Source organism: Lithobates pipiens, unplaced genomic scaffold (assembly GCF_037356315.1).
Source record: "Lithobates pipiens isolate NorthernLeopardFrog02 unplaced genomic scaffold, aLitPip1_a1.2 Scaffold_22, whole genome shotgun sequence".
Lineage (NCBI taxonomy): Eukaryota > Metazoa > Chordata > Amphibia > Anura > Ranidae > Lithobates > Lithobates pipiens.
This window is the reverse complement of record NW_027507784.1, coordinates 350,835,430-350,861,466: the sequence shown is the minus strand read 5'-3', so window position 1 is coordinate 350,861,466 and position 26,037 is coordinate 350,835,430. Positions and strand designations below refer to the sequence as shown.

At 47.0% G+C, this 26,037-nt stretch overlaps 1 protein-coding gene across 2 annotated transcripts; it reads left to right on the top strand.

Annotated features, from left to right (window-relative positions):
* The first annotated feature begins 393 nt into the window (after positions 1–393).
* On the top strand, positions 394–7,898 carry LOC143925159 (uncharacterized). Of its 2 annotated transcripts, XM_077449776.1 has the most exons (4): positions 394–776; positions 1,004–1,130; positions 1,991–2,074; positions 4,981–7,897. In XM_077449776.1, exons 2-4 carry the CDS (start codon positions 1,069–1,071, stop codon positions 5,660–5,662), a joined length of 828 nt encoding a protein of 275 aa, XP_077305902.1. In that variant the 5' UTR covers positions 394–776; positions 1,004–1,068; the 3' UTR covers positions 5,663–7,897. The 2 variants fall into 2 exon arrangements, with proteins under 2 accessions (XP_077305902.1, XP_077305903.1); XM_077449777.1 differs by lacking the exon at positions 1,991–2,074 and having other exon boundaries at positions 395–776; positions 4,981–7,898.
* The last annotated feature ends 18,139 nt before the right edge of the window (positions 7,899–26,037 follow it).

Below are 26,037 nucleotides of genomic sequence, written 5' to 3'. Positions count from 1 at the left end.
GGACCTTCCTTTATGTAGATACACCACGTGTACAGGCCTTCCTTTATCTAGATACACCACATCTACGGACCTTCCTTTATCTAGATACACCACGTCTACGGGCCTTCCTTTATCTAGATACACCACATCTACGGGCCTTCCTTTATCTAGATACACCACATCTACGGACCTTCCTTTATCTAGATACACCACGTCTACGGGCCTTCCTTTATCTAGATACACCACGTCTACGGATCTTCCTTTATCTAGTGTAACATTGGGGGAAGTTTAACTCAGTGGCAGATGCCTTTTCAGTAAGTTCACAGCGAACAGGAACTTTTGTTTAAGGGCATGGTAGCCCACTTTTATTAAAAAGGAACAACATAAAGTTCATACATGCACTTGGTTGCCCACACAGGGGTTCTTCTGCCAAAAAACAATACATGAAAAATGCCAAGCCACCTGGCTCTCTTCAGCAGCACTGCCACCTAGGCTTTACAATTCAGCCCTCTTGGCCTTATAACAGGGTTCCCGCACAACTACTGCACCTCTTTTCAGTTTCCTTGCTGCTCAGGCCTTCCCCTTCAGGCTCTCATTTGTCTCAGATGCGCACAGCTTTAACACACACAGTGTCTATCTAGACAGCAGCCCCTCACTGCTCTGATCCTCAGACTTGGGTCTCTGGCTTTCTCTAGTGCACTCTCTGCACTCTCTGCACTCTCTGGAGACCTCCTGTCTCTGTTTTTCAGATGGAGAAGTGTTGGGAGAAGAGGACTTGCAGCTCGTTGTCGGGGACGGTAAGAACTTGTATGATGGGAGTACTTTATGCTGCTATCAGGGGATGGGATTGTAATTCTGCAGCTGCTGTCATGGCACATCCTTGGTCATGGCAATCGTCATCCGATGGTTCTCATCTCTTTATAGAGAGCAGGGAATTGTAGGCTCTTGTTTATTTTCTGGACCCGATTTCCCTGATTCTCCTGATTTTAATGGACCCCTCTGTCTGTCCTTCCCTCCCGCACAGGTGACGGTCACCTTCCACGATGTGGCCGCCTGCTTCGAGGAAGAGGACTGGGAGCTTATGGAGCAATGGCAGCAGGATCTGTAGCGGGACGCCATGAAGGAGATTCACTCTGCTTTGCACAATCTGGGTGAGTGAGGGGGCACGAGGGCATGGGATGGTGGGGGGTGGGAAATGTAGAGGAGGGAGAATACAACCTCACACGTACAATGGTTTCTGAAGAGCATTTGGCAGACAGTGGAGAGGTATTTCATCACCTGCTTGCCATCTGCTTGAACCCCTTGGACTCTGTAAATGCATTGTTATGCTACGCCCGCTGAAAGCGATAGGGGGGTATACCTTCTGTTGCAAAATAGATATTTGCCAGCACACCGCGGATCGACGCAAAGTAGCGACCAAACGGATCGTTTATTGCATGATCACAACACAAGGAGAGTGCAACATTTCGGAGACACGCAGGACCCCTTCGTCAGACATGTGATCATCACGTGCCTCCGAAAAACATGGGTGATGTCTGTATCATGTGATCTGGCTAGCTCTGAGGACAAGAAACGGTTTTCTCTCCAGCATAAAAGACACAACTGAGCACGTGCAAGTTGGCTGGCTTTCCCCAGATAGACATTGCAAGGAGAAGGGGGAGGATCTATGCATACAGGATCAAACAGCCCTTTTTTACACAATGTAGAGGATTAACCCTTTACGTTCCACAGTGAGTATAACAAGCATGCTATGACGTGTATATACAGACCGATTTTACTGTTGTGGGTTTAGTAATACTTTAACGGCTGTGTGTTGAGTTATTTTGAGGGGACAGTGAATTGACACTGTTATACAAGCTGTACACTCACTTCTTTACATTGTAGCCAAGTGTCATTTCTTCAGTGTTGTCACATGAAAAGAAAGAATAAAATATTTACAAACATGTGAGGGGTGCACTCACTTTTGTCATAATGTAGATTGTGTTCTCCCTGCCCCCCCCCCCCCCCCCAGGGTACCGGATCCTCAACCCGTATCTCCTGGTGAAGATCGAGAAACACAGAGAACGTTTCCGGAACAACCACAGCCAATCAACAAGTGAGCTCTGCCCCCCTCACTGTGACATAGTTCTGTGTTTTGGTCAGTCCTTACACTTTCTTTCACCAGCTTGTGTTTTATAAAGAGCTAGTTCACCCCCCAACAAAGAAAATTGTGTACACACACCTTTTGTCAGGAAGTCTGTGATCTTCTGCATAGTCTAGGACTGTATATGGAGATGGGCACTATCTGTCTCTTTGTGTCCCTTTTACTGATACTGGCTTAGGCCCCTTTCACACTGGTGCGGGAGCGGTTTTAACCCCCGCTAGTGGCCGAAAAAAAGGGTTATAACCACCCGCAAATTGCCGCTGCAGCGCTTTCAATGGGCAGGAGGGGTGAAGGAGGGGTGTATACACCCCTCCTTCACCGCTCCAAAGATGCTGCTTGCAGGAGTATTTTTAACGTCCTGCCAATGCACCGCTGCAGTGTGAAGCCCCCGGGGCTTTCACACTGGAGACACAGAAGAGGCTGTTTCAGGGCGCTTTGCAGGCACTATTTTTAGTACTGTAATGCCTGCAAAGTGCCCCCCGGGGGGAAAGGGGCTTTACTCATAGAAGGACTTCTGTAAGGACATTTAGGGACAGAGCAGTGAAAGGTTAGAACCTCTGCCTGGTTTTATTTCTTTTATTCCTTCCTCTACTGGCACCTTATTTATCGGGGTGGGGAAAGTTATCACTAGGGTAATATTTCCAGTCGTGTATTGAGACTGGTATTTTCCTCTCATTGGACAGTGATGGCAGATGGTGGAGTTTGGCCATCATATCAGGAAAACTCACACCCTAGTAATAAAGTGACAGTAAATCAGGGTCATAAGCCCCATACACACTATCAGATTTTCTGCTGGATTTTATTTATTTCCCTTTAGATTTACCAAAACCATATAATAAGGTCAAACCTGTAGAAGTTTCAATGTGTATGCAACCAGGCAGGCCCTTGTACTATATGGTTTTGGTAAATCTGAAGACAAAAATCAGCAGAAAATCTGATAGTCTGTATGGATATAGAAGGGGGACTTTCTGACTAATCACATGCGGTCATATAGGACAGTGTTTCTCAACTCCAGTCCTCAAGGCGCCCCAACAGGTCATGTTTTCAGGCTTTCCAATATTTTTCACAGCTGATTTGATCAGTTTCACTGCCTTAGTAATTACCACAGCTGGTTCATTTGAGGGAAATGCTGAAAACATGACCTGTTGGGGCGCCTTGAGGAGTTTAGTTGAGAAACACTGATATAGGCGACCAGACAACACCCCCCCCTTTCCAAATCCCTACTACTTGTGTAAAGTCTAAGGCACAGCTGGAGGGGACTATAAGCATGCCATGGCAAATATAATGCAGCTTGTCAAGTCAAAGGGGCTGCTCTGCAACTGCAAGCCCAACGTCTGGCTCGTGTTTGCAGTGCGCAGTAAATTGCAGCAAAATGCAACCACGCATCCGGGAGGCAGTCCTATGTGGTTCTGGCCAGCCTGATCCACCACATATTGCTTTTTCAGAGAGACGGCCGCTAGCCTTTGGCCAGATGTTTTACTTTTGTTTGTTTACAATTGAGTAAAGTTATATTTAAAAAAACAAAGAAAAAAAAAACCCTTTTAATAGCAAACATGTCAAACGTGCCTGCTTTGTGCACTGAGGTCCTCCTCTTCTCGGGTCCCCCGCTGGCATGCCTCCTCTTCTCTAAATGAAGTGCCTGCTATGGGGGGGATATGTGTGTGTGTGTGTGTGTATGTAGGCGCTCGCTCGCTCCTGAGCCCCACTCTGTATGTCTATTAAACACACAGAACAGTGCTCGGCCCCGCCCCCTCCTCATTGCTACTTGAGCTGTGAATGGCTGACAGCAGCGGGAGCCGTTCGGGAGGCAGAAACCCTGCAGAGCAGCCGCTCTCATGCATATCGCTGGATCATGGTCAGGCAAATGTTAGGGAGGGCTATAGGGAAGTTGTATACTGAAGGTGTACACTCAAAGACTTAAGGCTGTAATTGGTGCTAAAAGCTGTGAATACTTATTTACATGGGATTTTCTCCCTACGTCTTTCAGGACGGCACCTGGAGAGAGCGCAGCTCCACCCACTTTCCCAGGAAACACTGCAGTCAGTTTTTCTTTAAAGACCGGACGCTTCCACCATGGCCTCAGTTGTAGTGTTTCCTCCGACATGGTGGAAGCGCTGCAGGGGTGTGTATAGTTTATATAGGGTTTATAGTTCTTATGTGGTGAAACTTTGTGTATTATAGGGCCCATTCCTATAATATTATTTTTTTTTTATTATTTTTTTTTTGTGATTCAACTGGATGGACTTGTGCCTTTTTTAAAATTTTATTTATTTATTTTTTTTCAACCTATGTATTAAGTTTTTATAGTGTAGAGCTCATACCATATTTGGACCCATTCCAGAGACTGGACATCACACTCTAGTTGACTGAATTGGTATCGGATTCCAGTTTATACTGTGGAGCTCACACTCTATTTGGACCTGTGCTAGAAACTGGACATCACACTGTACAGTAGCTGACTGAATTGGTATCGGTTTCTATTTGATACCATGGAGCTTACACCCTATTTGGACCCATTCCAGCAGCTGGACATATAACTGTCGCTGACCGAATTGGTATCGGATTCCCGTTTATACTGTGGAGCTCACACTCTATTTGGACCCATTCCAGAAATTGGACATCACACTGTAGCTGACTGAATTGGTATCAGATTCCAGTTTATACTGTGGAGCTCACACTCTATTTGGACCTATTCTAGAAACTGGACATCACACTGTAGCTGACTGAATTGGTATCGGATTCCAGTGTATACTGTGGAGCTCACACTCTATTTGGACTCATTCCAGAAACTGGACATCACACTGTAGCTGACTCCCCTACAATTTTGCATGGTTTTTAATATGTATTTGTTTCCTTAGAGAGGTCGGAGAGGCTCAGGAACTGGCCACCAGAGACCGTTCTCGGAGGCGGAAAGGTATTGTTCGCCAAATCAAACCTGTTGCTGCACTGCATGACTTTGACCAGAACAAACAGACTGAGCCCAAAGAGAACGAGGTACCGTGTGTCTTCTCTGATTGTGAGGTCAGCTTCTCCGGGGTACAGCGTTCCTTCCCCTTGGAAGAAATTTGTCCCTACTTGTCACCAGTGAAGGGTTTCAGGGAAGACGCCCCCATCGGTTTCCAGGAGCGAGGACAGGCGTTTATTCTGTGCAGTGTGTGCAGCAAGACCTTCTGCAATAACTCCAGCTTCCAGGTCCATATGCAGAGCCACACAGGAGAACGGCCTTTTAAATGTACGGACTGTGACAAAAGCTTCATCCGCAGCTCTCACCTGAAGATTCACCTGCGTACCCACACTGGAGAGCGCCCCTACAAGTGCACCGTGTGCGAGAAGAGCTTCCATGACAACTCCAGCTATGCCCGCCACCAGCGCATTCATACAGGAGAGAAACCTTACCAGTGCTCCATCTGCGGGAAATACTTCCGCAAAAAGTCCAACCTGAAGGACCACTACAGGACGCACACTGGGGAACACCCCTACAAGTGTCAGCACTGCGACAAGAGTTTCCACCAGAGGAACCATCATGCTGACAGCTGCTGAGCGTTCTGCAAACTTTGTTGGGGGTGGGATGAGAACACCCACCTTTCTCCATCATCGAAAGGCTCAGGATTTTTGGAGGCCTTCATTCTTCTCCCCCCAAAGGGTCATGTTTCCAGCCCCTGAGGATTCTGGGAATGGCTGGGATGAAGACTTTGATTCAACCCTCCAAACACCTTTCCAGCTGTTGAGTAGCTTCTTTAGGAAGAGGTTTCCTGTCCGCTCCCTTTAACAGGTTATATTTTCGGTCTCTGAGGATTCTGGGAACTCTTGGGGAGAAATCTCTTCTCCATCTCCTCCTAGGCCTTGTTTCTAAATGTTTGGGCGGTGCGGGTGAAAAACCTGAAAATACGACACAAAAGAAAAGAGGGAGAGTGACTTCTAAATGTAGCAACAGTTGGCCACTCACATGTGCCTCTTCATGATGAAACCACTGGCACCTGTATCCTGTGCCCATCTCCTTGCTGATGGTATTGGTGCAGCAGACCTGGTACCGGCGCCTGACTGGCCTCTCTACTATCTCCGGAACCACACTGGAATGCAGCGGTCCATTGGGCAGGAAGTAGCGTCACAGTGACGTGGCTTTACAAAAAGAAGTGTGAGTACTCTGAAACACGTAGCCATGCTCTGCTATCCTCCCACCATGACATCACTTCCACCCCGATGGACCACTGCGTTCCAGCGGGGTTCCAGAGATAGTAGAAAGACCAGCTCTGCTACACCAATACCACCATCAGGGAGACGGATACAGGATACAGATGCCAGTGGTTTTCTTATGAAGCGCGTGTCTTTTATGCACACATGTGAGTAGCCAATTGTTTTTAACCAATTGCTACACTCAAAATGCGTTCTCCCTCTTTTTTTTTTTTTTTCTTTTGTGTCACATCTACAGAGTCTGTTTCTAACACTCGAGTCAGCCGCCATAACTGTGGCCGGTATTTTTGGGGCTATTCCACCAGAGACATTATGATTGGACGTTTATCTTTATTTTAATTACCATTATTCTTTGGCTGGGGGTACCTACCTGCCTGAGTGTGCCATGCACTTGTCTTGTTTTATGCAGGTGAAAAAGTGTCCACTCTGTCCCTGGCAGGCCGTATGACTGGTCATAATGGGCTTCAAAAGAGTGAGTGATCTCCATAGAACCTGATAGATGTCACCGGTCAACAGCCAGTACTAGGCAGTGATTACAAATACCAGTCACATTGGATGTTCTCTGGTGGCTTCCATTGCCCAACTCTTGAAAAGGGTGTTAATCTAAAGCAAGAGGTATGGGATGGTACCGATTCTCAGAGCTGGGCGGCGGTGGCTACCTATAGGGGTTAACCAAAACTTCAAAGAGCAAAATTATGACCCTGGGGAGTGTAGGTCTTTTTATTGACCACTGTGGGGTTGATTAAAGGCAAATGTGCACTCTGCAAAGTGCAATTGCTCCAAGGTTTAGTAGATGAGGTGAAGCTTCCCTTTTGCAAAGAAAAATGAAACAAATACAGCATTTTTGCTTGCACATGATTGGATGATGGAAGTCGGCAGAGCGTCCCCCTCATTTACTAAGCTCTGGAGCAACTGCATAGTAGTAAATCTCCTCCCCAGAGTTCAGGTATCATTCAGATGATGCGGGAATGAGCCATACACAGCTTAAGAATAAACCAGCCGGGTAGAGCAGAGTATGCAGAGAACAGGCTGTATAGCGAATGAGAAGATTTATACAGCCAGGCCATTACTAAATAAGAGGCAGATCGAGGCTTCTGCAATGCTGGAATGCCAGGGGGCCCTTTTTGGCCTGATGGAGGTTATAGACTTGAAGATAGAATCATATTTATATAGCATTGTCTAGGAGTGTGCACTTTGTCTATTGGGGTGTCTTGTGTTCTTCAAAATATCTGGGTTCAGGGTTCCCAGCACAGTCACCCCAATGTCCATAGTAGCTTGCGCCTCTAAGATGCTAAGTGCCCCCTTGTGGGTTTATTTTGTGCAATACAATTAGTCTGTTCTGAGCAATAATCATTGAACATAAGCTACATTCTCACAGGTGATTCTATTTAACACACATAAAAGAGTTTACTAAGCACTTGCCTGTAGTAGGCTGGTGATTAAAGTGTGTTACCCTTAAAATTGATCATTTAACGTGGTAAGAAAGGCTTAAGGTTTTATACCTTCATGCATTCTATGCCTAAAGGTAAAAAAAAGTCTCTGTGCAGCTCCCCCCCCCCTCAGCCGACCTTAATACTTACACGAGCCCCATTGCAATCCAGCGATGTGGGGTCTCCACTTCCTTGTTGGCTGTCAATCACAGCCAGTTAGCCAATGAGAAGAGAGAGGGGTGTGGCCGAGCCTCAGCTCTGTTTGTGAATGGAATCGCAGAGCAGCGGCTCAAGAGCAAGCCTGCCTGGGTGCCCCATAGCAAGCTGCTTGCTCTGGAGGCACTCGGCAGAAGGGAGCGGGCCAGGAGCCAAGAAGAGAGTCGTGAAGAGGACGATTGACGCTGATCTGTGCAAAATCACTGCATAGAGCAGGTACGTACAACATGTTTGTTATTTCAAGAAAATGCCTTTAATATAGAAATTTTTTTTTTGCTTAACCACTTGCCGCCCGGCCCAATAACATATTGACGGGGGCAAAGTGGTTTCATAATCCTGATCGGACGTCATATGACGTGATCAGGATTATGAGCCACTGCGCGCCCCCGGGGGCGCGCATCGCGGCGATCGTTGTTGCGGGGTGTCAGTCTGAAGAGTCTCCGACGTGATCAGCCGTGTCCAAGCCCACCTGTGCCACCTATCAGTGCCACATATCAGTGTCCATCAATGCCACCTCATCAGTGCCACTTCATTGGTGCCACCTCATTGGTGCCCATCAGTGCCGCCTTATCATTGCCCATCAGTGTATCCCCATCAGTGAAGGAGAAAACTTACTTATTTGCAAAGTTTTGAAACTGAAACAAAAAAAAAAAATTTTTTTTTTCAAAATTTTCGGGATTTTTTTATTTGTTTAGCAAAAAATAAAAACCACAGAGGTGATCAAATACCACCAAAAGAAAGCTCTATTTGTGGGAAAAAAATGATTAAAATTTCATTTGGGTACCGTGTAGCATAACCGCGCAATTGTCATTCAAAGTGCAACAGCGCTGAAAGCTGAAAATTGGTCTGGGCAGGAAGGTGTTTAAGTGCCCCCCGGTATTGAGGTGGTTAATAAAGAAACATAAAAATGTTCATTCTTTGTGCTGTTTCACTTTTATTCTAGTTTACCGATCAGAGTTACAGGATACTGTCCCAACGCATGGCCTGCCTGTAGTTCTGTAATCAGTTTGCTGCCATGCACCTTTCCCATCCCTGTTCATGGCCAACGCCCTTTGGACAGAAATCCATGGGAAAGTTTGTATGAAGTCCGATCGTGTACACTAAGCAGTCATGAAATTGAGCCCAGGTTCACACTGATGTGCGTTAGAAATTGTTCGAGTTCATGTGAATCTGCACAGTTTCAAACCGGTGTTCTGTCCAAAAATGTCCGCCTATCGAATAGTGTCCGCTGTGTACTGCGCAGGCGCAGTGCGGAGCACAAGGAGATTCGGAAAATCTCCAAAGATGAATGGCACCTGTGCCGTGAGTCCAGGTGCAAGCCCCACCATCCAAGTGGACATAGGGCTGCACATATTAGAGGGCCGCTCACCACGCTTCGGGCACGGCCTCGCTTTGCTCGGCTCTTTTTATTCTAACTCTATGTCCACTTGGATGGTGGGGCTTAAACCTGGACTCACAGCGGAGGCGCCATTCATGTTCGGAATCTGCTTTAATATTTGTCAGATGTAGCAGTAGCCCGTAATAGGTGGCCAGTGGGAGGAGGAACAGTGCCCCATCACTGGTGGCCAGTGGGAGGAGGAACAGTGCCCCATCACTGGTGGCCAGTGGGAGGAGGAACAGTGTCCCATCACTGGTGGCCAGTAGGAGGAGGAACGGTGTCCCATCATTGGTGGCCAGTGGGAGGAGGAACAGTGTCCCATCACTGGTGGCCAGTGGGAGGAAGAACGGTGTCCCATCACTGGTGGCCAGTAGGAGGAAGAACGGTGTCCCATCACTGGTGGCCAGTGGGAGGAGGAACAGTGTCCCATCACTGGTGGCCAGTAGGAGGAGGAACGGTGTCCCATCACTGGTGGCCAGTGGGAGGAGGAACAGTGTCCCATCACTGGTGGCCAGTGGGAGGAGGAACAGTGTCCCATCACTGGTGGCCAGTGGGAGGAGGAACAGTGTCCCATCACTGGTGGCCAGTAGGAGGAAGAACGGGGTCCCATCACTGGTGGCCAGTGGGAGGAGGAACAGTGTCCCATCACTGGTGGCCAGTGGGAGGAGGAACAGTGTCCCATCACTGGTGGCCAGTAGGAGGAGGAACGGTGTCCCATCACTGGTGGCCAGTGGGAGGAGGAACAGTGTCCCATCACTGGTGGCCAGTGGGAGGAGCAACAGTGTCCCATCACTGGTGGCCAGTAGGAGGAAGAACGGTGTCCCATCACTGGTGGCCAGTGGGAGGAGGAACAGTGTCCCATCACTGGTGGCCAGTGGGAGGAGGAACAGTGTCCCATCACTGGTGGCCAGTGGGAGGAGGAACAGTGTCCCATCACTGGTGGCCAGTGGGAGGAGGAACGGTGTCCCATCACTGGTGGCCAGTGGGAGGAGGAACAGTGTCCCATCACTGGTGGCCAGTGGGAGGAGGAACAGTGTCCCATCACTGGTGGCCAGTGGGAGGAGGAACAGTGCCCCATCACTGGTGGCCAGTGGGAGGAGGAACAGTGTCCCATCACTGGTGGCCAGTAGGAGGAAGAACGGTGTCCCATCACTGGTGGCCATTGGGAGGAGGAACAGTGTCCCATCACTGGTGGCCAGTGGGAGGAGAACAGTGTCCCATCACTGGTGGCCAGTGGGAGGAGGAACAGTGTCCCATCACTGGTGGCCAGTGGGAGGAGGAACAGTGTCCCATCACTGGTGGCCAGTGGGAGGAGGAACGGTGCCCCATCACTGGTGGCCAGTGAGAGGAGGAACAGTGTCCCATCACTGGTGGCCAGTGGGAGGAGGAACAGTGTCCCATCACTGGTGGCCAGTGGGAGGAGGAACAGTGTCCCATCACTGGTGGCCAGTGGGAGGAGGAACAGTGTCCCATCACTGGTGGCCAGTGGGAGGAGGAACAGTGTCCCATCACTGGTGGCCAGTGGGAGGAGGAACAGTGTCCCATCACTGGTGGCCAGTGGGAGGAGGAACAGTGTCCCATCACTGGTGGCCAGTGGGAGGAGGAACAGTGCCCCAAGTACTAGATATAAGCTACCAGAGGGCCACAGTTTGAAGACCACTACTCTAGAGTTTCTGCAGAATGTTGTATGCATCCGATAGGCAGGAGTTCTGTGTTGATGGAAATGTCTTGTGAAGAGAGAATGACCAGATTGGTGTGAACTATCAGGAAAGTACAGTAAATAATCGCTACACATGGGGTGATCAGAACCTCATCTCAGTATGTACAATACATGAAATAACTGAAGCTGGTTCTGAAAGAAAAACCACCTTCCCCAGTACTAGTATAATGTGCCTAATAAACTGCTTAAAGAGGACCTTCCCATACCCATAATGCGGGGGCTGCCCATATGAAAATCCAACAGATTTCCTGAAGGGCTCTGCCTGGCCTATAGAACCCCATTTCCCGTGAGATCCATACATACACACACACACACACACACACACACACACACACACACATATACACATATACATTTTTTTAAATTGTATTTTAGTGGAAATATGAGATGTGAGGTCTTTTTGACCCCAGATCTCATTAAAGAGATCCTGTCTTTTTTTTTCTATTACCAGGGATGTTTACATTGCTAGTAATAGGAATAAAAGTGGCAATAATTTATTTTTTAAAAACAAGTGTAAAAGGTAAAATAAGAAAATTCTTTTTTTTTTTCCGCAGAAGCGAGCGCATACGTGATCAGCGCCTGCATATAAAAACAGCGTTCAAACCACACATGTGAGGTATCGCCACGATTGTTAGAGGAAGACCAATAATTCCAGGCCTAGACCTTCTCTGTATCTCAAAACATGCAACCTGTAGAATATTTTTATTTTTTTAAACGTCGCCTTTCCACGAGCGGGTGCAATTTTGAAGCAACATTATTTTGTGTGTGTGTATTTTTTCCCCAAAAAAGAAGTGTGCGTTTGTAAGACCGCTGCGCAAATACCGCGTGACACAAAGTATTGCAACAACCAGCATTTTATTCTCTAGGGTGTTCAAAAAAATAAATAAAAATGTATAACGTTTGGAGGTTCCAACTAATTTTCTACCAAAATAAAAAAACACAAAAAAAAAAAAGCAGTTTTTAAGTTGTAAACAATACTCAGAAAGAGGCTCAGTCCTTAAGTGGTTAAAGTGTTCTTCTAGCAAATGTGTTTTAGTTTTAGGTGGAGCAGGGAAAAGGGTAAATGGTTTGCCTTTATGTCCACAGATCTATTGTCAGTAGTTACATCAGACCAACCAAAGATGGCGGCTGAGCTCACAAATGATATTGCTGGAGGGGAAACTTGTCTGTTTTCAACCTCACCTACTATGTCATTTACCATTTAGGGCAGTGTTTCTCAACTCCACTCCTCAAGGCACCCCCAACATGTCTCGTTTTCAGACTATTATTTTGCACAGGTGATTTGATCAGTTTCAATGCCTTAGTAATTGCCACAGCCGTTTCATCCGAGGGGAAATCCCAAAAACATGACCTGCTGGGGCATCTTAAGGACTGCAGTTAAGAACTGCTTTAGGGCACAGAGGTACACTGAAAAAAAAATAAACACACTTTTGGTGCATTTTCCAACATGCTCCTGTAAAATACAGGCATATCACTCAAAGTGCACTAAAAACGGCATTCCCCATTGACTTCAATGAGAAGGTGCGTTTTTTTGTGCACTTTTGAAACAGGGCTTGAATAATACTTTTTTTTTGCATTTTACATTTGTTTTTTGTGGGACACACACACACACACACACACACACAAACACACACACGAGCATTTTTTTTATTTTATTTTTTTTTAATAAAAGTTAGATTAACTTCACACAGAAACATTGACAAGCTTGGAAAGTGTTTTAATAATTAACATCTACAAAACATGAATATAAAACAAGACAAACAGGAAAGAGGGAATATAAGGACAATGAAAGAGCCAACAGACAGTTTAAACTCTCTTGTACTGGACATCAGTTTTAAAAAGGCACATTGACTGTAATGTTTACCTGTTATAGCATGAGGCTGTAATATATTCTCCAACCTGAAGGTGGCACTATGCCATAACTTCAGGCTGGTGTTTCATCAGATATGGTGTAGTGTCACATTTTGCTGCCTATCACAGGATGCTGCGGAAGTGACGTTGTTGCGTACTGCGCATGCGCGATGCGTTCCAAACACTCGCGCCGTGCGTTCCAACATAGTTTCGGCAATACAGTTCAGCGAAACCATCACATAATGTTACGGAAGTGACGTTACACACAACACAAACACTGGGCCGTGCGTCACAACACTAATACTTCCCTTGTTACCTAGTAGGTTTTGCATTGCTGGGACTTGTAGTGCCTATCCTGAGCTACATGCTTCAATGTTCAGTGTCCATCCTTATCCCCGAGCTTTAATGTTCAGTGTCCTCATCCCTATCCCCGAGCTTCGATGTTCAGTGTCATCATCCCTATCCCCATGCTTCAATGTTCAGTGTCCTCATCCTTATCCCCGAGCTTCAATGTTCAGTGTCCATCCTTATCCCCGTGCTTCAATGTTCAATGTCCTCATCCCTATCCTCGAGCTTCAATGTTCAGTGTCCTCATCCCTATCCCCCTGCTTCAATGTTCAGTGTCCTCATCCCTATCCTCGAGCTTCAATGTTCAGTGTCCTCATCCCTATCCCCCTGCTTCAATGTTCAGTGTCCTCATCCTTATCCCCGAGCTTCAATGTTCAGTGTCCTCATCCCTATCCCCGAGCTTCAATGTTCAGTGTCCTCATCCTTATCCCCGAGCTTCAATGTTCAGTGTCCATCCTTATCCCCGTGCTTCAATGTTCAGTGTCCTCATCCCTATCCCCATGCTTCAATATTCAGTGTCCTCATCCTTATCCCCGAGCTTCAATGTTCAGTGTCCTCATCCCTATCCCCGAGCTTCAATGTTCAGTGTCCTCATCCCTATCCCCGAGCTTCAATGTTCAGTGTCCTCATCCTTATCCCCGAGCTTCAATGTTCAGTGTCCTCATCCCTATCCCCATGCTTCAATGTTCAGTGTCCTCATCCTTATCCCCGAGCTTCAATGTTCAGTGTCCATCCTTATCCCCGTGCTTCAATGTTCAGTGTCCTCATCCCTATCCCCATGCTTCAATATTCAGTGTCCTCATCCTTATCCCCGAGCTTCAATGTTCAGTGTCCTCATCCCTATCCCCGAGCTTCAATGTTCAGTGTCCTCATCCCTATCCCCAAGCTTCAATGTTCAGTGTCCTCATCCTTATCCCCGAGCTTCAATGTTCAGTGTCCTCATCCCTATCCCCATGCTTCAATGTTCAGTGTCCTCATCCTTATCCCCCTGCTTCAATGTTCAGTGTCCTCATCCTTATCCCCGAGCTTCAATGTTCAGTGTCCATCCTTATCCCCGTGCTTCAATGTTCAGTGTCCTCATCCCTATCCGCGAGCTTCAATGTTCAGTGTCCTCATCCCTATCCCCCTGCTTCAATGTTCAGTGTCCTCATCCTTATCCCCGAGCTTCAATGTTCAGTGTCCTCATCCCTATCCCCATGCTTCAATATTCAGTGTCCTCATCCTTATCCCCGAGCTTCAATGTTCAGTGTCCATCCTTATCCCCGTGCTTCAATGTTCAGTGTCCTCATCCCTATCCGCGAGCTTCAATGTTCAGTGTCCTCATCCCTATCCCCCTGCTTCAATGTTCAGTGTCCATCCTTATCCCCGTGCTTCAATGTTCAGTGTCCTCATCCCTATCCCCGAGCTTCAATGTTCAGTGTCCATCCTTATCCCCGTGCTTCAATGTTCAGTGTCCTCATCCTTATCCCCGAGCTTCAATGTTCAGTGTCCATCCCTATCCGCAAGCTTCAATGTTCAGTGTCCTCATCCTTATCCCTGTGCTTCAATGTTCAGTGTCCTCATCCTTATCCCCGATCTTCAATGTTCAGTGTCCTCATCCTTATCCCCGTGCTTCAATGTTCAGTGTCCTCATCCTTATCCCCATGCTTCGATGTTCAGTGTCCTCATCGAAGCAGGGGGATAAGGATGAGGACACTGAACATTGAAGCTCGCGGATAGGGATGAGGACACTGAACATTGAAGCAGGGGGATAGGGATGAGGACACTGAACATTGAAGCTCGGGGATAAGGATGAGGACACTGAACATTGAAGCTTGCGGATAGGGATGAGGACACTGAACATTGAAGCTCGGGGATAGGGATGAGGACACTGAACATTGAAGCTTGCGGATAGGGATGAGGACACTGAACATTGAAGCTCGGGGATAAGGATGAGGACACTGGACATTGAAGCTCGGGGATAAGCATGAGGACACTGAACATTGAAGCTCGGGGATAGGGATGAGGACACTGAACATTGAAGCTTGCGGATAGGGATGAGGACACTGAACATTGAAGCTCGGGGATAAGCATGAGGACACTGAACATTGAAGCTCGGGGATAAGGATGAGGACACTGAACATTGAAGCACAGGGATAAGGATGAGGACACTGAACATTGAAGCTCGGGGATAAGGATGAGGACACTGAACATTGAAGCTCGGGGATAAGGATGAGGACACTGAACATTGAAGCACGGGGATAAGGATGAGGACACTGAACATTGAAGCTTGCGGATAGGGATGAGGACACTGAACATTGAAGCATGGGGATAGGGATGAGGACACTGAACATTGAAGCACGGGGATAAGGATGGACACTGAAAATTGAAGCTGGGGGATAAGGATGAGGACACTGAACATTGAAGCTCGGGGATAAGGATAAGGACACTGAACATTGAAGCTCGGGGATAAGGATGAGGACACTGAACATTGAAGCTCGGGGATAAGGATAAGGACACTGAACGTTGAAGCTCAGGGATAAGGATGAGGACACTGAACATTGAAGCTCGGGGATAGGGATGAGGACACTGAACATTGAAGCATGTAGCTCAGGATAGGCACTACAATTCCCAGCAATGCAAAACCTACTAGGTAACAAGGGAAGTATTAGTGTTGTAACGAACGGCCCAGTGTTTGTGTTGTGTGTAACGTCACTTCCGTAACATTATGTGATGGTTTCGCTGAACTGTATTGCCGAAACTATGTTGGAACGCACGGCGCGAGTGTTTGGAACGCATCGCGCATGCGCAGTACACAACAACGTCACTTCCGCAGCATCCTGTGATAGGCAGCAAAATGTGACACTACAAACCCACAGTAAGGACACAGTGAGAATGTGGGAAGCGGACATCTTGGTACACCCACCAGAGTCTGCAATTCACAGTTATTTTTCAGAGTAAACAAAGCTTATATAGTGACATTGAGTGGTTATAAATCCGTCTGCAGAGCTCACAACTGTCCCTGATGTGTAACAATGTCCCTGTGTCCCTCATTCCTCCTCATTTGTCCCTCATTCCCCCTCATTTGTCCCTCATTTCTCCCTCTGTAACCCTCATTCCTCATCATTTGTCCCTCTGTCCCTCATTCCTCCTCATTTGTCCATCATTCCTCCTCACTTGTCCCTCTGTCCCTCATTCCTCCTCATTTGTCCATCATTCCTCCTCACTTGTCCCTCTGTCCCTCATTCCTCCTCATTTGTCCATCATTCCTCCTCACTTGTCCCTCTGTCCCTCATTCCTCCTCATTTGACCCTCTTTCCCTCATTCCTCCTCATTTGTCCATCTGTCCCTGTAAGGATCAAGGTATGTGGAAACAAAATGGTTGACAGTATGTTTTACTAAATACTTGTCTGTCTTTATCCTTCTCAGTAAAATAAGGACTCATCATCTTTAGTCACGTACGCATAAGAAGAGGCCACATCAGCCCTAAAAAGCAGTCTACGCCCAGAAGATTGTCTTATCAGCTGATAACACCTGGAGAATTGCCTTTTCTTTGCAAATTGTTGTTTTTTTACATTGCTGATGCTTGCCCTTTTCTGTCTATAAAAGAGATGTAATAAAGAGCCTCAGAGTCAGAGTTAAGCACGGACTTCTGAGCAGAAATACTGAGTACCTCCGTGTCTCTTTGCTTAGATAAGAACTCTAACTAACAATTGGGAAACGGTAACATAACCTGACAAATAGGTGACTTGTTGAGGTCACACCTAACATTCTGGCGCCCGAATAGGGACCCGCAGAAAGAAACTACAAAGAGGCGAACGAACATAAGGACGGAACGAAGTGGGCGGGCACATCAGGAACCACAGACAAAAACCTGCGCAGGTAAGAAAAGCTTTATTTTCTTATAAACTCTGTGCTTCTTAGATTTGTGCCCACCTGATCTGTCTGAATTGTTCTTCAGGTAAACACCAACCTCTGTAGTAAGCGGGTCTTGAACTTAATATTTTGGCTTATGTTACCGTTGTTTCTTGTCTGTCTACTTGTCATCTGTCTGTTGTGAATGAGGTAAGCCCTGTTTGTATGGTGTGAATTGAAACATATATCATCCCAATGGGTAACGGAATGCGCCCTTAACTCGTAAGAGTACTTTGGGGGTCCGACACTTAAGTTTGATATACGCTTTTTTGATTCATGAGCCTAAAAACGGGTTGAAAGTATAAGTCCTGACTGCCTCGATAAAGCAGGAATAAGGCTGGGTTCACACCGCTGCGGGGGGAGAACCGGATGTGATTCGCACAGCAAATCACATCCGATCTCCGTAGCACTGCGAGTTCAGCCATACAGATAGTATGGCTGAACTCGCAGCTGTCCCGCAGCAAACTCGCACAGGACCCTTTTTTGGGTCCACAACGGAATCGGATCGCATGGGGGTTCACACCATGCGATCCGATTCCTGTGCGAGTCGGCAGATCGCACTGCGATATGCCGACGGATCTGGGGGTGTCATTAACATAACATTGACACCCCCAGCCGTCCGCATAGGGCAGTGTGAACTGCCGGCGGGAGGTGAGCGATGCGGGAAAACGCCGCGGATTCGCGGCGTTCCCGCATCGCAATAGTGTGAACCTAGCCTAAGAAACGAATGCTGAGAGATTCCATGGTAATGGGAAGGGAATAAGGTCTCCACAAAGTCCCGGAGATCTAGTCATATGTGTTTGGCCACCTATAAGTGATGATTGTGATTGTCGTGTCTGCTGTATTAGTAGTCGCATTCATTGTCTGGTTGGGGTATAAAGTAGTTCGGTTTCAAAGTAAATACCCCGGACAAAGTTTTAATATTTTGGCACCCTAGGAGGAGAAGGCAACGAGACACTTAATAAGTGATCCAAACGCCACCTAGGCAAGACTGTCAAAATGGGCCAGACACAGGGTAAACCCCAGGAGGAATCTCAGAAATGTTATAGTGTTAAAGACATAATTACAATGTTGTATGGGAAGGATAAGGCACAAGGCACAAATAGGATTCTCAAGAAATTGGGGATGGATGGAGAAAATGGATTAAGTGTAGAAGGTTGGGAAGAAATAAAGAAAGACAGACAGGGAGAGATATTGAAAAACGGATGGGTATCACAAATACAATGTCTAATTAAGGTATCCAACAGGGCCAAAGAGGAGGGATGGGAGTATTGTCAGGAAAAGGGTGGATGGGATATGAAGGTCCGACACAAAAGTCTTCCTTCTGCTCCCGGCGGTAGGGTAAATACGGGAGATACTCCACCTCCTTATTGTCAGGCTAGGTGCAGATAACAAGTAACAGTTCAGGTGTGCTGATTATACAAAGAGTTCAAAGCACATACCATGAGCAGGTCTAAGCAGAGCAGGTCAGCTGAGACTTGTAGTACACCGCTGCAGACGAAGGTAGATGATTGCTGGACCTTGTAGTTCACTGCTGTAGGTGAGGATAGATGATTGCTGGACCTTGTAGTTCACTGCTGTAGATGAGGATAGATGATTGCTGGACCTTGTGGTTCACTGCTGCAGATGAGGGTACTAGTAGAATCAGGCAAAGCGTAGTCTAGGCAAGCTGGGTCATACACAGGTAGATCAGAATCCAAACGGTACAGAATCAGAAGCAAGTACGGAGGGTCAAACAAGCCGGGTCAAACACGAAAGTCACAGAGCAAATATCAGCTGGATCAAACACGAGTGAACTCTAACACGAGCGCTGACTGAATGCTGATACAGGTGATTTAAACGTGAGCAGGCCAATCACTGTTGTTTCCCAGACACAGGCTGTGTCAGGTGAGTTGTGCTGGGTCCTAAAGGGATTCTAGTACTGACAGTACCCCCCCTTTCTCGAGGGGTTGCTCCTGCACCCCCAGGCTTACTTGGATAACGGAGATGGAACTTCTTCTTAAGTCGGTCAGCATGAAGATCACGAGCTGGTACCCAAGATCGATCCTCTGGACCGAACCCTTTCCAATGAACAAGATATTGTAAGGAATTGCGCACTCGTCTGGAATCAAGAATAAATGCCACTTCATATTCTTGACTGTCCAACATATCCACAGGTTCTGGTTCATTTACTAGGAGGCTGGAATGAACAGGTTTCAACAATGAAACATGAAAGACATTTGGAATGCGCATGGATGGGGGAAGTTTTAATCTGTAGGACACAGGATTAACAATCTCCGAGATTTCATAAGGCCCGATGAATTTTGGGCCAAGCTTTTTAGATGGAACATGCAGGGACAGATTCCGAGATGATAACCACACTTTGTCACCAACTTTATATTCTGGAGCCTTTAAGCGCTTCTTGTCAGCAGTTTTCTTAAAAGCCTGCACAGAGCGGGAAATAGCATGATTTACATCGGACCAGATTTTGGAGAAATGTTCAATAGTGGTGTTGGCATCTGGAACATCAGAGGGCGGAAGATCAAAGGAGCACACACGAGGATGCAACCCGTAAACACAAAAGAAAGGAGAGGTCCCTGTAGATGTGCTGGCACAATTATTAAAGGCAAACTCTGCCCATGGAAGGATGTTGACCCACTCCACCTCATCTTTGGCCATCAGACAACGTACCATCTTCTCTAGAGTCTGATTAGTCCTTTCTGTTTGGCCATTAGTCTCAGGATGATATGCTGAAGAATATGATAATTTAATCCCCAGCTGAGAGCAAAGGGCCTTCCAAAACTGGGCTATGAACTGAGAGCCACGGTCAGAGACAATGTTAACTGGTGCCCCATGGAGCCTGAAAATGTGCTTAATGAATAAAGATGCCAGTTCTTTAGCAGATGGAAGCTTCGGAAGCGGAACAAAGTGGGCCATCTTACTGAACCTGTCTACCACCACCCAGATCGTGGAACATCCCTGGGACAGAGGCAAGTCTGTGATAAAGTCCATAGATAAATGGGTCCAGGGACAGGTAGGTATTGGTAGAGGACGAAGGAGACCGGGGGGCTTAGAGGTACTGCTCTTGCTTCTGGCGCAAACTTCACAGGCCTGGACGAAGGCTAACACATCCTGCCTAAGCGATGGCCACCAGAGGTTGCGAGAGACAATCTCAAAAGTTTGTCTAAACCCTGGATGTGCTGCGGGTTTTGATGCATGTACTTGTTGCAATACCTGCAAACGAAGAGCCAGGGGCACAAAGAGCATACCAGGGGGAGTGGAGGGAGGGGCTTCAGCCTGTGCTGGTAACAAGGCCTCAGAGATGTCAGTCTGGGTAAAAGCCAAAATCCTATCCTCAGAGATAATGGGTTGAGGAGGAAGCGGAGGAGGAGACTCTGATAAAAAACTACGAGACAAGGCATCGGCCTTAATGTTTTTTGGACCTGGTAAATAAGAAATTGTAAAGTCAAATCTGGAGAAGAACAATGACCACCTGGCTTGACGCGAGTTCAGTCTTTTAGCAGAACGGATATATTCAAGGTTTTTGTGGTCAGTCAGAACTATGAATGGATAGCGAGCTCCCTCCAGCCAATGTCTCCACTCCTCTAAAGCTAGCTTTATGGCTAAAAGTTCTCTGTTGCCTATATCGTAATTGCGTTCTGCTGGGGAATATTTACGGGACAAGAAGGCACAAGGGTGGATGGCAGCGCTTACAGGATCTTTTTGTGACAAAAGCGCCCCCACTCCTACTTCAGATGCATCTACCTCTACAATAAAAGGTAGCTCAGGAACAGGATGGCGTAGAATTGGTGCAGAGGTAAAGGCTTTCTTTAACTGGGTGAAGGCTGCCTGGGCTTCAGTAGTCCATTTAAATGTACTAGGAGTCTTCCTGGTGAGAGAGGTGATGGGATAATCATAACTGCGATGAGGAGGTAAAGTGTCAGCAATTCCTTTAGAAAACACATCCCGAAAGTCCTTATAACAAAGTGGAATCTGTTCTATTCCCACTTGACAGGTATCAAGTCGAACAAGGTGTTGGATGCAGCTCTTTTTACACTGATTGGACCAAGCCAGAATATCTCTTGTTGGCCAGTCAATTACAGGATTGTGCTTCTGAAGCCAAGGAAGGCCTAGGATCAAAGGAGTGGATGGAGAGTCAATGACAAGACAAGAAATCTTCTCCCAATGCAAAGCCCCTACTTGTAACTGGAAAGGGTTGGTGGATTTGAGCACCAGGTCTTGTGAGAGAGGCCGATTATCCACAGAGATCAGGCGGACTGGACAATCTAGAGCATGAGTTTCCAGGGACAAAGAGGTGATCAGAGTTCTATCAATAAAATTCTCAGCTGCTCCAGAATCCACCAAGGCCAGCAGTTCATGAGCCCCTGTCCCAAAGTGAATGACAGCGGGTAAAAGTATGCGATTATCCCCCTGGGGAGATGAGAGTAGACCTAAGGTGACCTCCCCGCAATCACCTAGGTCCTGGCGTTTCCCGGACGTGTAGGGCACGAACGGAGCATATGACCCTTGAGGCCACAGTATAAGCAGAGTCCCATATTACGCCTGCGTTTGTGTTCCTGGGCAGATAACCGGGTGGAGCCTAACTGCATAGGTTCTTCCTCAGATTTGGCACTGGAGATGGAATAATCAGGTGGTAAGGAAGGTATACAGTTTGCCACAGCCATTGTTTGTTCTCGCCTCCTCTCTCGCTGGCGGCGGTCAATTCTAATGGCTAGACACATAGCCTCCTCCAGTGAGGCTGGGTAGGGGAAGTTGACCAGAGCGTCTTTAATCGCATCTGAAAGGCCAATTCTAAACTGGCTGCGGAGAGCTGCATCATTCCAGCCAGATTCCGGGGCCCACCTGCGAAACTCTGAGCAATACATTTCAGCTGTGGTAGTTCCTTGTTTTAAGTTACGCAGGGTCGATTCTGCAGTAGCAGCACGATCTGGATCATCATATAGCAACCCAAGGGCTTCAAAGAAGGCATCTACTGTTAGTAAGGCTGGATGGTTAGGTTCCAGGTTAAAGGCCCAAGCCTGGGGGTCACCCTGTAGCAGAGAGATAATGATTTGAACCCTCTGAGTTTCATGGCCAGACGAGGATGGCCTCAACTTGAAATATAATTTGCAGCTGTTTTTAAAGTTGCAAAAAGCTTTACGGTCACCAGAAAACCGGTCGGGCAAAGGAATTTTAGGTTCAGATGGAGTTTTAGTAATGGTGGTAGTAGAAGGAGATTGCACCTTGGTGAGCTCTGTGGCCATTTCCTGAACTTGATGTGATAAACAGCAAAGTTCTTGTGCAAACAACTGAGCCTGTTCAGGATTCATGATAGGTTTCCCTTTATGTATTGGCTCGTGTTAATGTCAGGCTAGGTGCAGATAACAAGTAACAGTTCAGGTGTGCTGATTATACAAAGAGTTCAAAGCACATACCATGAGCAGGTCTAAGCAGAGCAGGTCAGCTGAGACTTGTAGTACACCGCTGCAGACGAAGGTAGATGATTGCTGGACCTTGTAGTTCACTGCTGTAGGTGAGGATAGATGATTGCTGGACCTTGTAGTTCACTGCTGTAGATGAGGATAGATGATTGCTGGACCTTGTGGTTCACTGCTGCAGATGAGGGTACTAGTAGAATCAGGCAAAGCGTAGTCTAGGCAAGCTGGGTCATACACAGGTAGATCAGAATCCAAACGGTACAGAATCAGAAGCAAGTACGGAGGGTCAAACAAGCCGGGTCAAACACGAAAGTCACAGAGCAAATATCAGCTGGATCAAACACGAGTGAACTCTAACACGAGCGCTGACTGAATGCTGATACAGGTGATTTAAACGTGAGCAGGCCAATCACTGTTGTTTCCCAGACACAGGCTGTGTCAGGTGAGTTGTGCTGGGTCCTAAAGGGATTCTAGTACTGACACTTATAACACCACCACACCAGGTAATGAAAGACCAAAACTTTATCCTTCCTTAAGAGGAAGAGGGTGGGTATGCCGAGTATGCGGTACCCAGAACCCAGACTGGGCACAGGAATGTGTGCATTGCGGCGCTCAAAGACCAGAGCCCGTAGCTCCAGTCCATAGTCGGACTAGGGTAATACAAGTGAATAATCCAAATTTCGGGCAGGAAGGAGAACCGCCTACGGTGACTCGACAAGTTGTCTTGAGGGCATGGGCACCTTGGACAGCTAACACTCTTATGGCACTGGTACAGAATGCTCCTGATCCCGTAGCAAAACCCGCCGCCTTCTGCAGATTTGTGACACAGTTGCTGGACACACATGAAGCAGCTTGGCAAGATGGGGAAGATATATGTAGACATAAAATGACACTGACAATGTTTAATCAATTCATGACTAAACTTACCCCACTTAGACCGAATGGGGATCCTACCATGGACCCGCCAGGAGTACATCCTCGTCATATAGATTCTAGACCCCTGTTTATTGCTCAGTTACGAGAATTTTGCCAAGAGAAACAGCGGGAAAGGGGCTCAACGGCGCCCATAAAACAAGCCCCAGGTCAGACTGTTACCGAATTTTACCTTAATATGGAAAGCATGATGGCTGACGAAGGGCTAGATTTAGCCCTACCCATCACCATTAGGGCTTTCAATCGACAGTTTATGGAAGGATTAGTACCACAAATAGGTGACAAACTAAAGACGTGTACTCCTGAATGGAGAGCCTTACAGGACAGAGGAGCGCTGTTGCAGAAAGCACAAGGTATCGAAGCTGATCTAACAGAAACTAAACCTAGGAGGACACCGGGAGTTAACACTGTTGCCCGGGTCAGGGAAGGAGGGAACTCCTCCCGTAGACCTCTTACCTGCTATTACTGCGACAAGGTAGGACATATAAAAAGAGACTGTAGGAAAAGGATAAAAGACGAACAGGAAGGAAACACGGACAGAGACACGAGGGACTACAGACAGAGGCGTACCAATGATAGGGACGATCCGACCGCATGACTTGCCCCAGTCCTAGCTGAATCAGAGAACAAAATGCTCCACATGTTGATGAAGGTGGAAGGTAAACATATTCCTTGTTTAGTTGACACAGGAGCATCACGCAGCTTATTATCTGATTCAGTAGTCCCTCCACACATGACATCCCGTGACACCATACCCATAAGTGGTTATGACGGACTCCTAACCGATGCCCCACTGACTAAACCTTAAAAAGTAAAAATAGGGGGAATGGCAACCACCTGACACTTGTGTATTGTTGCAATATGTAGATGACCTATTGTTATGTTGTCCGGATAACGATACTTGTTTAAAAGCCACTCTCTCATTGTTACAATTCCTGGCTGAAAAAGGGTGCAAGGTGAATAGAACTAAGTTACAGGTATGTCAGAAAAAGGTTGTCTTTTTGGGCCACTGTATATCCCAGGGTACTCGACACCTCACTGAAGACCGAGTCCAGGCCATAAGACAAATGAATGTCCCACGCAACTTTAAGCAACTTCGTATGTTTCTGGGAATGGTGTCATATTGTAGACAATGGATACCACATGCCAGTTCTCTGATGCAGCCATTATATGATTGCTTGAAAATAGTACCCTATGTACTCACAGAAGCAGGTCATGAATCTTTTAGCACCTTAAAAAGGTTACTAATTTCGGCACCTGCGATCGGGATCCCTGATTATACCAAAACATTTCATTTGTACATTGCTGAAATCACGGGACACGCAACAGGGGTGTTGACACAACAACACATCAAACAAAGGCCGGTAGCATACTTTTCGGCGGCTCTCGATCCTGTCTCTAGAGGATCACCGTCCTGTGTACGAGCAGTTGCAGCAGTGTCAATTATCATTGACAAATCCTCAGAAATTGTCTTAGACAATCCTGTAGTGGTACATACCACACATGACATACACGCCATCTTGTCACAGGTCCAGCCAAAACACATATCAATGGCAAGGCAGCTGCGTCTACAATGCACCTTGCTCCTACCCCCCAATGTTACCTTTCAGCGATGCACTTCTTTTAACTTAGCACAGCTTTTACCATTACAGACAGATTTGACAGGGGGGAGTAATGATGATAATGGTGTAGACACAGCACAAGATACTCAGGATTCTGACACACTTTCGTTTCAGGACATAACATCTGATGAACACGATTGTTTTCAACTTATGGAACAAGAAACCACGGGGTTCCCACATGTCACAGACATACCCATTGCAAATGCAGAACACACACTGTACATAGATGGTAGTAGATTTGCCGATGACAAAGGTAAATATCACACAGGTTATGCTGTGGTAACGGACACACAGGTAATTGAGGCAAAGTCACTACCAGCACACATGTCGGCACAAGAAGCGGAACTAACCGCTCTGGAGAAAGCCTTAGAACACTTGGAGGGACAAGAAGGGAACGTTTACACTGATTCCGCATACGCCTACGGAGTTGCACATGATTATGGCCACATATGGAAAGCTAGAGGTTACCTTACAGCAGCAGGCACACCTGTTAAACATGGTGAAGGAATCAAAAGAGTCCTGAACAATCTTCAAAAGGTTAAAAGAGTAGCCATCATGAAGATAGCGGCACACACGAGCGCAAAAACAACTGAGGCAAAAGGAAACGCATTTGCAGATTTAACTGCAAAGAAGGCAGCTCTAGGGGAAGTAAGCCCTGAGACCTTAGCCACGGTACAGGTGAGTATGCCCGAAACCACATGGCAGCAGCTAATGGAACTACAGGAACAAGCAGGGGCTATTGAGAAGGACCGTTGGGTTAAGGAGGGAGCTGCACCAGGCCTTGACAATGTATGGAGAGAAGGAGACAAAATATGTCTACCCGCTTCTCTATACCCCGCAATGGCAGCGGCTGTCCACTTACCCACTCATGTCAGCTCCAATTCTATGTATAGGATTGTAAGCCAAGGATGGCTA

Excerpts from the sequence above, each read along its gene's own strand:
- LOC143925159 (XM_077449776.1), top strand. The coding sequence starts at position 1,069 with ATGGCAGCAGGATCTGTAGCGGGACGCCATGAAGGAGATTCACTCTGC. Across the intron at positions 1,131-1,990 it reads CTCTGCTTTGCACAATCTGG|GGTACCGGATCCTCAACCCG; the intron begins GTGAGTGAGGGG and ends CCCCCCCCCCAG. Across the intron at positions 2,075-4,980 it reads CAACCACAGCCAATCAACAA|AGAGGTCGGAGAGGCTCAGG; the intron begins GTGAGCTCTGCC and ends TTGTTTCCTTAG.